Source organism: Eucyclogobius newberryi, unplaced genomic scaffold (assembly GCF_026437365.1).
Source record: "Eucyclogobius newberryi isolate DKJ021-1_F unplaced genomic scaffold, fEucNew1.0.hap1 SCAF_19, whole genome shotgun sequence".
Classification (NCBI taxonomy): Eukaryota; Metazoa; Chordata; class Actinopteri; order Gobiiformes; family Gobiidae; genus Eucyclogobius; species Eucyclogobius newberryi.
This window is the reverse complement of record NW_027315823.1, coordinates 23880764-23893992: the sequence shown is the minus strand read 5'-3', so window position 1 is coordinate 23893992 and position 13229 is coordinate 23880764. Positions and strand designations below refer to the sequence as shown.

At 41.3% G+C, this 13229-nt stretch overlaps 2 protein-coding genes across 2 annotated transcripts; one reads left to right on the top strand and one right to left on the bottom strand.

Moving 5' to 3' along the window:
• nuak2 (NUAK family, SNF1-like kinase, 2) lies at positions 1 to 7985 on the top strand. The gene is made up of 6 exons (XM_072452262.1): positions 1 to 255; positions 4299 to 4419; positions 4756 to 4907; positions 5743 to 5808; positions 5997 to 6249; positions 6325 to 7985. Exons 1-6 carry the CDS (start codon positions 25 to 27, stop codon positions 7353 to 7355), a joined length of 1854 nt encoding a protein of 617 aa, XP_072308363.1. The 5' UTR covers positions 1 to 24; the 3' UTR covers positions 7356 to 7985.
• A 632-nt stretch (positions 7986 to 8617) lies between these two features.
• Positions 8618 to 12093, bottom strand: ccnd3 (cyclin D3). The gene is made up of 5 exons (XM_072452908.1): positions 11802 to 12093; positions 10742 to 10957; positions 10175 to 10337; positions 8826 to 8968; positions 8618 to 8707 (listed from the first exon to the last, which is right to left on the bottom strand). Exons 1-5 carry the CDS (start codon positions 12042 to 12044, stop codon positions 8618 to 8620), a joined length of 855 nt encoding a protein of 284 aa, XP_072309009.1. The 5' UTR covers positions 12045 to 12093.
• Positions 12094 to 13229: the final 1136 nt, after the last annotated feature.

Here is a 13229-nt window from a genome sequence, read left to right as displayed (position 1 = left end):
ATCGCGCTCCCGGGGGCCCCCAAGATGGATGTGTTGGGTTTGCGGCGATTGTCTGCGAACAGTTGCGGTTTCCCCGTCGACGAGAGTGACCCCAAAACACCGCAGTGCCAGGGGTCCGCCGCCGTCACGAAGCGCCAAGCCGTGAAGAGGCATCACCACAAGCACAACCTGAAGCACCGGTACGAGTTTCTGGAGACGCTCGGGAAAGGCACCTACGGCAAAGTGAAGAAGGCGAAGGAGCGCTCGGGCAGACTGGTGAGACCGGACACACCGGACACACCGGACACACCGGACACACTGTTTGCACCTGAACCACGCACAATCCGCACTTTAGTTTGACCGGTTTGTGCATTTTACGCGCGGCTCTGCTCCACCACCGGACACCTGTTGTCTGGAAAAGCACTATTTATAGGTGACCGGCTGTGCACAGGTAGTCTGAGTCCGATTTTGATTAAGAAAATCTACTCTGGTCTTAACTTTTAAGTCCATCTTCGTTAATACAAGTCCAAAAACCTGTCTGAGTAAAGTGACAGAAGGCAAAGTGTGTCATTGAGTGTAGGCAAACAGTGGTGTTTGCACTGAGAGGGACAGACTTTGGAGTTTTAACCCAAGTCAGCCACTCTAAATGATCAAAACATTTGTGAAATCAGCTTTCCCTTATCACTGGGATTTTAAAAAGTGATGAAATGCATTTGTGTTAATGATAGACATATCCTAATAGTCCACTTTCTAGGCTGTTTTTAATCTGCTGCTTACTCCAGACTTACAAATGTAACACATGGAAACAAACTAGGGGGTTTCGGTTTCTCTGTGATTCATTTAAATACAAAACATAATTTTACCCATTGAAAAAGGTTAAATTGGTGATTGAATACAATTTGTTTATGCATCCTCTAATACAATTACACCAAATGTGTCACTATACACTCTCCACCCTGTCGCATAAATATCAAAAATAAGTTTCATTGGAAAGTGAGTGAGAGAATTTGTAGTTGGATGACCTCATGTGTTCCTGGGCAGAGCAGGAAACCCAGAATCAGAAAAGGTTTGTTGCTATTATAATTGTGAACACATTTCGCAAACATAGGAACTTGTCTCAGAGTTAAGGTGCAACATAAAACAATGAATAATAGAATGATGATAATAATGGCAACATCTGTAGAGTCAAATCCTTTCAGGTGGATTCCAGGCAACTTCCCTGACTTTAGAGGAAATGGGAAGGATTTAAAATAAACTGGGGGGTGAGAAACTTTAAAAGGAATCAGTTGCAATTAACTTAACAAATGCACTTTTATGTTTTTGGGTTCTTCCTTTTAGTACATTAAACCCAATGATTTAGGTTTGATTTGTACAATTTCAGTTATTGACGACCACATTTTCCACCAAAAAATAATTCCATCATTCAGTTTATGATCTAGTCCCATCAATAGTCTTACAGTAGTACAATAGTCTCCAATAAACTGATATCCTAGCTCTTTTATTTGTTACAGGCTATAACTTGTATTTATTTTTTTGTTCCTTGTAATATTACACCATTTCCAGAGCATAGACAAAACATCATTGCCATTATCATTGTCATTGCCATTATCACAACATTTTTCAAAATGTTTCCTCCGTCTGAACTCTTCAAAACCACATGCTTTTGCTGACAAAGGATTAACTGTGAGCGTTAATAATATTGACCCTTGATCTTGATTAAATGTTTTTAAATGTATTTGCACAGCTCTATTAGGATTTTTGGACACCTGTTTGTCACTGACTCATCTCATTTTGCAGAATGGCTTTCTGCTTCCTGGTATTAAAGAATCCTCACATATAAATATACATGTAAATATGAGTCACTGTGACAGAAATGTTGCTGTATCTGACCAATCGATTGTGACTAAACATGGCTCAGCTGCGTCGACCTTATCTGAAATAGTCATAATAGTGTCATGAAAGTTGTGAGGAAAGTGTCGAGTGCGTCGAGAGGAAATTCCCCTGTACCTGCCGCTGTTTGGGCACAGTCTGGACTGGTACACGCCCCTGGTCCTGGCATGGCTCGACTTGCCTTCTGCTTTTACAGGAAATAACTGAGAGGCCTGGGAGTTATCAAGTCTTCCTGCCCCCTCTGCTTACTATGAAACTGTTAAAACACTGATTAGGCCTCTATCTTTGTCTGGGTGATTAAAAGAAAGCGATGGGATAATGGGCTTGAGTTGGTTTTGACCTTTTTCACTTTGTTGTGTTCCTGTCCTGCTACTGTAAACCTATTGGACAATAGTGTGTTATTCGAAACAGGGAGTGACGCATCACAAAGAATGGCTTCATCTTGCGTGCTAATGCTCGATGACAACAGCTGTTCCCATTGTCTCATTACAGCAAAAGTCTGATTATACAACAGCACAGTGTAAGAGGAGGACACTTTTATATATATTCAAAACAACAACTAACCCAAAGCCATTCATACAAGATATCAAATGGAGAAAGGATTTTATTATTAAATCATTAAAAAAGAATAATGACCATTGACAATGTGTGAAGTTGGTCGTTTTTAAATAGTAAACATATAATCCACTTTCTTTATATAGCACATTTAATAAACAAGAACAGTTTCCAAAGTGCTACACAATACAAGTATAAGATACAAAAAATAAATAATTAAGTGAAGCTATATTTAACTCTACTAGTTGTAAACATTGCAATGTAACTAGTGAAACAAGAACAGTATTATTAAAAACAAACCAAAAAACATTCTATTCTAAACAGTCTATGTAATTGCAAATACAAAAATCCTAGAACAAGGAAAACCTGCTCGAGTCTGGGTTTGGCCACTATTCAAGTCTTATTTTTACAAAATAATTCAAACATTCCAAAGGTGCAAACATGCAGGCAGAGCTGGGTCTGAGCAATATATTGAAATTTAGATAGTATTGTGAATGTTGTTTTGAAGATCTGCACATTTAGATTGAGTGTATTGTTTATGGTTAAAAGGCTTCAAAAAGAGCTGTTATTTAAAGGCTGTTGGATTGACATTATCTGGAACCTCAAAACAAATATTGGTATTCATAGGCATTCATTTTTGTCAATATTGCCCATCTCTACACGCAGGTGCTAGAATTCAATTGAACACGTTACCACAAGTTGGAAGAGATTATCTGTCAACACAGTGAATATCATAGAAAACTGTGAAATACGTCTGCATTCGTCCAGAACACCACTAGTAATTCATCCCTGACGTGCCTATTACGTAGAATACCAAGACTTTCACTCAGGGCTGAGACAACGTTCACCCTCACTGTGGTGCGAACGCATCACGAGCAGCCCGCCGCCCTGTCTGACAGAAATGCAAACAAACGCAGGAAGTTTAAGTTTTCCAAAAAAGGGGAAAAGGTCAAAGTGTCGCGGATACGGTGCTGAGCGGGCAGGCCAGACGGTGAGTCACAGGCTGAGCTGACTCTGACATGACGAGGTGCTGCGCTGCGAAGCTTTTGTCTGCAGCTTTGAGCCCTTTGAGCACAAGAAGACCACCTCCCCTTCCCATCTGCTGCTTACACCTTTTAACCTTGGAGGGGATTTTGGTGATGCACTTATGGACACTGGAATCTCAGGCATCTGAGCCTCAAACACACAAAAGCAACGTTACGACTTGTTAGCTGCATGTGACCGCTCCTCCTTTGCAGAGCACCCCACGGATCACGCCGCTTGATATAATGGCCTGATCGCACACAATGGATAATTTACTGCAGACAATAAGGGACATGTAGCCCCCACTTAAGGAATTAACAAGTCACTGCACGTTGTCCACCCAACGGGAGGAGAAGCTCTTTTCACATTTAAGTATTTACTTTGTTGTTATGGATTAAGATTCTTTGAGTGATTATAAGAATTGTGTGCTTTTGATAGAGAGGGTGTATATTAAGGCTGAAGCAAATTAATTAATTATTCGCCAACAATTTAATAATAATGATGGTTTTTTTTTACTGTAAACAGACTCCAGAACATGCCATTTACTGAGAGAAGACGTTTTATGACTGAGACAGATTAGCCATGAACCCAAAAAGAAATGTGCAAAATTGGTGGTTTCAATGAAAAACCTTTTGGAAATGCACTCTTATGTAGACTCTCTCTGGCTGAATTTTGTTTTAGCTTCATCTTGGTCAACTTTTGTAAAAAAATAAAATAAAAAAAAATCTTATATCCACCTGCCTTTTGCAAACCAATCAAAATAAATAATTGACAAATCGACAAAATAAAACAAAGCTAAAAAATCGCAAAAAATCAAGTTTAGTAATGATTATTTCTTATTCTTTTCTCAGGTTGCCATAAAATCCATCAGAAAAGAGAAGATCAAAGATGAGCAAGATCTTGTCCACATCCGCAGGGAAATTGAGATCATGTCATCTCTGTGTCACCCCCATATCATCACCATTTATGAAGGTATGTTGAAGGCATTCTTAACTGGCCCAGTTCTTCAGTTTCCACATGGGGCACCACCCCCGAGACCCGTGCAACAAGAAACGTGACAGCGGTCAAACCAAGCCTCTCAATCAGGATCCGTTCGATTTCCGAGTCTGGTCACGCAAGTCTTTATGTGGTCAACAGGAATTACATAAGCGGCAACCGGCAGTTACAGCTAGTTGTTGTGTCTTCAGTGTTCTGCAAACTGGAAAGGTTTCACATGCTAGGCCCGGCTTATTTCACTGCGAACTGTGGGATTGCATAATAAAATGTCTGTGTGTCTTGACTAATCAGGTGTGCGTTTTGCTTTTGCAGTCTTTGAAAACAAGGACAAAATTGTGATCGTGATGGAGTATGCCAGTCGAGGCGATCTCTACGACTACATCTGTGACAAAAGAAACCTCTCGGAGCGTGAGGCGAGACACTTCTTCAGGCAGATCGTGTCAGCTGTCCACCACTGTCATCAGGTAAGTGTGATTCCTGGAGTCGTTTTGTGTCTGCATATTTACAACTATAAGCGAGAAAGTGGTTTTCGCTTGGCCTCATTTCACAAAGGTTGTCTTGGTATGAATGTAATCAATAGCCTACGTTGTTGAATACACTTGGATACCAGTGACGCACAGCTCCTCTCAGAAATGCATTGTTTTTTCCAGGGCACTGGCACCCCCAAAGTTACATAATGGGCATTATTCAGAGTAAGCCTGTTGGTTTCGGGAGATGCCATGAGAACTGTGGAGCTAAATGAGCAGTTGATGTGTGAAGCGCTGTCGTGGCTGAAGGCCAGCAGCCCTGCACAGACACTTGCAGTCTGTATCTAATGAGGGTGTGATGGCACAGGCACTGGCATTGGCACTGTGCTCATGAACAGTATTTTGGTCAAACTGGGTGGTGTTTTGTAGCTTTAAGAGATGTTTGCTCAAGTGAATGGCCGTGTCATTCTGTGCACACCATCTGTCTTATTTTTATTCAGTTCTAGTTGCCAGTGTTTAAAGCAGCCAGCCAAAGCTGTTAATCCTGTGTTATCAGTTTCTGTTGACACACTGCACACTGCAACATGTAGCAAGCCTGCATTTTTGATGGAAAACTAAATGCATTCTGCCAGAGGTCAAGGCATGCCCCCTGCAGAGCTGAGAACAATGAGACATAGCTTACATTCCTGGGAGAGAAAAACATCTCTTAGAAAAGACGTGCGATCTGACCCAGTGTAAACAACTCCTCTTATACAAGATAAACCTCAACAGTAAGGTAGAAATATATAATTGTGTATCATTTGTTTAACAAAAATGTTTTTTTTGTCTACAGAATGGGGTTGTTCACCGGGACCTGAAGCTGGAGAATATTTTACTAGACGGCAATGGAAATGTCAAGGTACGATCAAGAACTGGCCCCACACGGCCCAAAACGTTCAGGCAGGTTTATGATTGACTGATAATATTGTACAATATCACTTCACTTTACTGACCAATCAGGAAATGTTTGAAAATTGTACCTGACACTATTCTTCATCACAGCGTAGCCGCACACTACTGTCCTAGTGAAGTTGTATTTTGTTGCAGATTGCAGATTTTGGCCTGTCAAACCTGTTTCACTGTGATGAGTACCTTCAGACCTTCTGTGGGAGCCCTCTCTACGCCTCTCCTGAGATTGTGAATGGACGTCCCTACAAAGGTCCTGAGGTTGACACCTGGTCTCTGGGAGTGTTGTTATACACCCTGGTCCATGGCACAATGCCATTTGATGGATTCAGTCATAAAGCTCTGGTTCAGCAGATCAGCTCTGGAAACTATCGAAACCCAAAGAAACCATCAGGTGAGTCTCCTTTCAAAAATACTCAAATGAAGGCTTTACTTATTTATGTACTTGAGAGTTGTCTTTGTTGTTCAGACGCATGTGGGCTGATTCGCTGGATGTTGATGGTAAATCCTGAGCGCAGAGCAAACATAGAGGAGATTGCTGGGCACTGGTGGCTGAACTGGGGCTACCAGCAGCCGTTACTGACAGAGACCAAGCCCAGCCCAGTGGAGGAGGCCCCGGGATCTCCCACCAAAGCACACACCAACGGGTTGACCAGTGTCGCTAACTGGCTCAGGCGAACATCAAGACCTCTGCTGGAGAATGGTTCAAAGGTGAGGTGCCTGCTGCGCTCACAGGGAGGAGGTGACGTAATAAGGCAACGCTCCATAAGGAGGTCACGCAAAGAAAACAATGTGTCCCAGAACATTCATGAAGGCGGCTCCGACAGTCGTCCCTTTAAGAGCATCCTGAAGAGGAGGAACAGTGTTAAACAAAAGAGTGTGAGTGAGACTCCGATGGTGGCGCCTGTGGAGCCGCAAACGGTGAGTTTAGCTGCAGACGACGCCCCTTCAGTCGCTCCTCGTAAAGGCATTTTGAAGAAGCCCACGGAGCAGGAGTCTGGGTACTACTCTTCCTCTCCGGAAAACAGTGACTCAGGCTGGGTGCCCCCGCCTCAGGACGGCCCCACTGAGCCCACTCACAGAAAAGGCATACTAAAGCGTAATGGGAAGTACTCCTCTGGGGGGCTGTTGGAATTCGGATCACTAGACCAGTTAGCAGCATCTCTGCCCCAGGGTGTGTCCCGCCTCAGGCCCAGTGCAGCAATCAGTGAGGACAGCATTTTGTCTTCAGAATCTTTCGATCAGTTGGATCTGCCAGACCGCATGGGCCCCTCTGCACCCCTGGACAAACCAGTTAAGAGCCGTATGAGAGGCTGTGTGTCTGCAGACAACCTGCTGAACATCCATGAGAGCCGGGGTCTGACTGAGGGCTTACAGAGGCCCTGGACCTGCTACGAGACCGGAGTGGCCGACAGCACCTTCTCCATCACAGACTGTGACAATGTGACGGAGGCCTATAAACAGGCCATGGTCCTGCGCAGCACAGCAACAGGTCAATGATGAGGGCAGAGTTTTAACATGAAACATCCTGTGGCCACTGAACATTTAACTGAACTAACACGGCTTCAGTAACTGCACAGAACCAAAATGTAGGAGGAAGTCTAATTAAATGCTGGATATTTAAAAGGCACACGCAACAATTCACAGGATGATGAATGTTGAATATGTTGTATTATTTAAATTAAGAGGCCTTATGGTGTCTGTCAAAGCCTCTACTTTCAGGGCTAGATATCAAATATATTATTAAAACAAATTATGCCAAAAATATTTTTCAGTTCAATTTTAACAGTTTTTGTTATGGATCTACTGATTTATTATAAATTGTAATCTTTACCTGAAGCAAAGGACAAAGGAAATGGCTGGACGTAACTTTTTTACTTAATCTTGTAAGACTAGAGGTACATTTCTTGCCTTCCAAAGAGAATGTTGCTAATGTTTTTTTCTAAATTAAAAGTGCTGGTTATTACTTGTATGTGGATCTCAAAGTGAATTCAGGTTGTTGTTGTTTTTTACCTGACTTTAGAAGTGATCCGTCAAACCGGTTCATAATAGATGTGGATGGCACACACTTAAGTGCAGCTAATTGTTCATTTTATGGGTTTAAATGCTCTAATTGTACTACATTAGTGCCTTCAGTGACCTTATATTATGGCCCAAACATTATAACCAAAGCTGTACTTTCCCTGATGGTGACATCAAATGCAGGAAAAATAATATGCCTTGATTAACTTTTTTCTTTTGCAAAACTATGTAAGAAACATTAGATGCACTATGAAGGTAATTTTAAATCCTGCAAGTGTGCTTGTAGTAACTGTTTCTGCATTTCTCCAATTTTGTACCATTTTATGCATTAGAATGGAAATGTCTTTGAAAAATCACAACTGGAATTTTTATTTTCCTATTTGAAGACGGTACATTAAAAGTATGGAGAACATGTGCCAAAGAACTGTATTTTCATTACTGTTCCGTTTTCTGCACTGCTGAGATGGAGATGGGAAAATAAATGAATAAAACAAATGAGCTGGTATGGTTTCAGTAGGTTTCTTTTAATCAAAATCAGACCCCAAATATGTCAAAATACTGATTGAACATCACAAGACTAAATTAATTTCAGGGCAAATAGCAACAGGCCGTCTAAATATTTAACATACGACAAAACAAAATCTCAATTGCTAGAAATAAACATGTAAACTGATTTGTGACAACCTTATAGACATTTATAGTCCAGGTAATTTTCTGCTTCAGTTTTTAGGCGGAGTACATCATATCTCTGGGATGGGTGCAGATGCCTTCACGTTGGGCAGGCTGTCTGCGCTGCACCTCAACTGGTCAAAGCAGTGGATAATAGAGTCCTGTTCAAAATCAAAGGAAATGTAATAGTTTTTGTTGATGCATGTACATACTATTATGCCATTATTTAATCAGGATAGGAGCAGTAAGTCAAACGGTCCCCCTCAACCCATGTCTTACAAGTTCGATAGTCAAAGCGATGCTCAAAGATTTCATCACGACTTCAGAGGAGACGCCATTGTCCAGCAGCGAGAGCTTCTCCATAGCAACACTCACACAGGCGCAGGCGATTGTGGATGGCAGGAAATCTAGAAACATGCAGTCTGAAACACAAAGCCTCTGGGTAAGATTTTGATTACGCATCAAGGAAAATGAGAGATTGGTTTATAAATTAGGTCTTGAATCATGATATAAATTTGCGATAATCCAGATGAATCGGCTCATGAAAGGGCACACGCTGTCTCACTTTTTACACCCACTACTTAAATTTGTCAGCCAAAAACAACCAGAATTGTAACAATCTGGTCTAGGCATAAAGTAAGTCATAATACATTTACATTTAAAGGTGCATTATGTAACTTTTCAGGTGGAGGGTCATCTGCTTGTGTGACGTTAAACTGCACCATACCAAGTCCCACTGATTCTGTGGAGAGTATTTAAGTATTTTAAGGTATTCTTAGCTATAAAAGCACCAAGCACAAGATGCCACTCCGATGAACATTGCAAGGCAATAACACCTTAATGGTCTTTAAATAATTGAAAATCTTATGTAGCTGTTCTATCAAATAAAAGTACAAATTAGATTTTGGTGAAGTTAAGCAATTCTCTTTGGAGGGTCCGAGCGCCTCTAGTTAAATAAAAGCGGGATCAGTTTCCCTGGGTTTGTTGGTACCCTGCAATAGTGACCAATGTAACTATTGTCTCTGAGGACAACACATGGGTGGACAACCACAGACACACCCTGTGGATGAACAATGGACAACGGTTTCCCAATTTTGGACACGTGAGCCCAAAATGAGCCCAACAGCTCCAGGCGGTAAAATTAGCCTCACAAAATTGGTCAAAATGGATAAAGGATTTATGGTAGGTAAAGACAGAGAGCGGCTGAGACAGATGGTTGGTGACCCGTGTCCTGAGGCACATGAGAGATGTGTGTGAAATGATCCCGCTGAAAGCTCGGGCGCTGCTCATTCAGAATAAACAATACAGGATTACACAAACCCAGCTCCAAATGAACTGCTGACACATCGCTATCTAACTTATGTCTGCTGTGGCCATGAATCACTGCGGACAGTCACCGTCATACTGTCATACTGTTTCTGGGCTGCATTTACAATATTTCGTATTACTTTTGTCACAGAATAAGAAAGGAGACATTTATTAGCATGTTTTGTCTGCTAAACTGCTTGCTTTCGTCATTATACACGTTCTTCATCAGGCAATATCTAAAAACTTTGGGGTAGTGAATCCCTTTTCATGTTTACCTCCTGGCTTTTCCTCTTCCATTGAACCCGGGTTATATAACATACCAATAACTGCCAGGGAGATGTAGCAGTGGACATGCCGGCGCACATTGGGAAGATGATGGGGCTGAACAAAGGGAAGAGTGACAAGAATTGGCTCCAGGAAATCAGAGGGCACGACTGAGGCCAAGGCCCAGTCCAAATGGGACACCACTGCCGCCTCCCAGTACTGCAACAGAAACTTCACTCAACGCAAGGTCCAATTCAGATACAAATACAATAAACATGTCATTTATGAATTAAATCATTTCACAGGCTAGTTTTGAGTGTCAATGTTCATCTTGGGGCTTTTAACTCGAGGGGTAAAAGCATGTGGGGCAGAATGTTGACTTGAGAGGAAGAAATTTGGCGATTTTCTGTATTAAAACGCAATCATTTAAGGTTTGTATTGTTTGTGTTCAAGAAAAGATTCATTTTTTTTGTCATATTGCCACACAAAGTATTTCCTGAAATCTGTCGCTGCTGAACTTGTTTGAATGACTGGGAGACAACAAACACACACACACACACACACACGCACACGCACACACACACACACACACACGCTAAATCCTCACATGTTGAACCACGTACCAGGATGTCCGAAACCGACACAGAGTTGTCAGTGTAGATGCAGAGCTTGCTGGCGGTCAGGGGGACAGTCTCTCTCATTTTGGACGCCATGAACATGCACACACCTCCCAAAAGCTGAAGTCTGGACCTTTTCGCGGGAGAAAGACTCAGGTATCTGTCCATGTAATGCACTGCCAATGGAAAAACCTCTTCTTCGCATTTCTGCTCTTCACACACCTGTAAATGCAACATAGTGGGTTGATAAAAAGTCTTTGAAATTAATAAAAAAAGGTAACTGAAACCCATAAGTCATAGAATTTAGCAGGCAAATGTTTTGACCTTTATGGTTTAGTGATGACAATTATTTTACTAGTTTTCGGACTGCATGGTAAGTCTACAAGGGAAAAAGCTTCATGTTGACAATATAAAATAAGCTGAACACTCTTACTCTTAGTTGAGTGATTTCCTGGACCACTATACAGTACATAGTATATTGCATCTTCTCTGTCAGCACAACCGAACTAGGTGAATTATTTTTGCTCACGAGCATTACAAGTGGTGGCATTATTTTATCAGTTCCTAAGAAAAAAGGGATCAGGTTGTGTTAGAATCTAAGTTCATTACTTTGGCCATCCCCCTATATCCCGGGTGAGTTGTTAAACGCGGTGGGACATGGACGGACAGATTCTGGACTGAATCTAGATTCATAGATTAAAAACTGCAATAACACCAAATGATTTTCAGCTTTTTATCAACCGTAACTCACAGAGATAGAGAGAGAGATTGAAATAGCAATAGATGGTAATATACTTAAACATAATGTGAATTCACTTAAGTCTCTTTACCTGCAATTTATTCTGTCCATATGCTGAACTGTACATAATCATAGTCTAAACCACGTAATAGTTGTGGGACAAATAAATGTTCTCATACATCACTTATCTTGTACAATCGAGTAGCATCAAATAAAAAAGTGTGACATTCATTTAGATAGGGGCCTAAATGGCTGTGCAGGACAACCAAAAGATACAATCACAATCAGACTGAACCCATCACATTGGGGGTCTTCTTCATTGCCCACCTGGAACATCCACACAGTCACTACTCTCCTCATGAAGGGCTCGATGTCAGTCTGGACGCCACCAAAGTAGCGCTGAACTGGGCAGGCTTTCTCCAGCGCCCGCAGGTTTTGCAGAGCCCGGTGGTCCGCGGTCAGCACCGGATCCAAGCCCGCCCGGACCACCGCATCACCGTCCCGCGCACTGTCGGGGTCAGGGTCTCTCCCCGAGGTGTCCCCAAGACCCCCAGCTCTACTCTGGTCCATCCGAGGGCTTCATGTGTGCAAACTGAGGCGACACTGCGCAAATAAAACGTCGCAACAACAAAAAACAACGCATGCAACGACGCTGCACGTGAATTGTTTAGCAAAGTAAGATTCACTTCATTTAAACGCTAGCATGTACATTAAATGGCTAACAGTCCATGTTTACGGCTCAGTTACTTTTTTTTTTGGCAAAGTGTTATTTTTCTTGAAGAGTTCACTTATATTAATACTGTCAACGATGAAACAAATTTACCCATTAACTGCACATTTAACGCTGTTCTTGGAGTTTTGCTTGCGTGACCCCGGTGACCCCGAGGAGGCTAGGTGGGCGTGGTCAGGTGTGGTTGCGAAAAACGTAAACAATCATGGATGTATTAAATTACTTCCATGGAAATAATAGGCCATTGGCAATTCTTATAAATGTGTTATTACTTGTTTGTATGGGCGAGTGGATTATTGACAGATTTGTAAATAATAGGAGAATATGCTGAGCCTTAAGTCCAATTTTCTATGACACTTTCAAAAGGTGTTAAGTCTATTTGACTGTTTTGCTCATTATGACTTAGTTTGGTGGTATAGAATCTGTGGTACATATTTATCATAGTTTTACATCCATGAAGTAGCAGTTTGTGAAGAAATTTGGAAAAATAAAACGAAGTGTCCGAGTTGTGTGATGTCATCTAAAAGCGACGTGCCATTCTGACTGCTATCATCATTGTTTGTTATAAATGTCTTGTTATAAAGAATCTTGACTGTAATAAATACATTTTAAAAATAAACCATTACCGACTATCATTCAACCAAATAAACGTTTTATCAGGTAATATTTGTCAAACTATTGAGTAATTTTAAATACATTTAGGCTGTTGTTTAGTCTGGTTGCTAGGTATTGGAAATACCTTTACTCATGTTATATTTGGTGCTCATGTTCGAACAAAAATTACAATTCTAAACTTTGTCAAAAAATAAATAAATACTGGAGACAACTAGGCAAAATTGTAAGTAAAACCATATGCACTTTGAATAACTTCACTGTTAATGACCACAGCATGTTTTATACTCGATACATTGATTAAAATAAGAGCCATTTCTGATGTAGAACAGATTTGGTCCAGTTTTAGTCCTGTTTTAACCCTGTTCTTGTCTATGTTTAGTTTTGGGTTAATACTCACCCGTTACACTAGT

Excerpts from the sequence above, each read along its gene's own strand:
- nuak2 (XM_072452262.1), top strand. The coding sequence starts at position 25 with ATGGATGTGTTGGGTTTGCGGCGATTGTCTGCGAACAGTTGCGGTTTC. Across the intron at positions 4,420-4,755 it reads TATCATCACCATTTATGAAG|TCTTTGAAAACAAGGACAAA; the intron begins GTATGTTGAAGG and ends TTGCTTTTGCAG. Across the intron at positions 5,809-5,996 it reads ACGGCAATGGAAATGTCAAG|ATTGCAGATTTTGGCCTGTC; the intron begins GTACGATCAAGA and ends ATTTTGTTGCAG.
- ccnd3 (XM_072452908.1), bottom strand. The coding sequence starts at position 12,044 with ATGGACCAGAGTAGAGCTGGGGGTCTTGGGGACACCTCGGGGAGAGAC. Across the intron at positions 8,969-10,174 it reads CATCTCCCTGGCAGTTATTG|ACTGCATGTTTCTAGATTTC; the intron begins GTATGTTATATA and ends TTTGTGTTTCAG. Across the intron at positions 8,708-8,825 it reads TCGCTTTGACTATCGAACTT|GACTCTATTATCCACTGCTT; the intron begins GTAAGACATGGG and ends GATTTTGAACAG.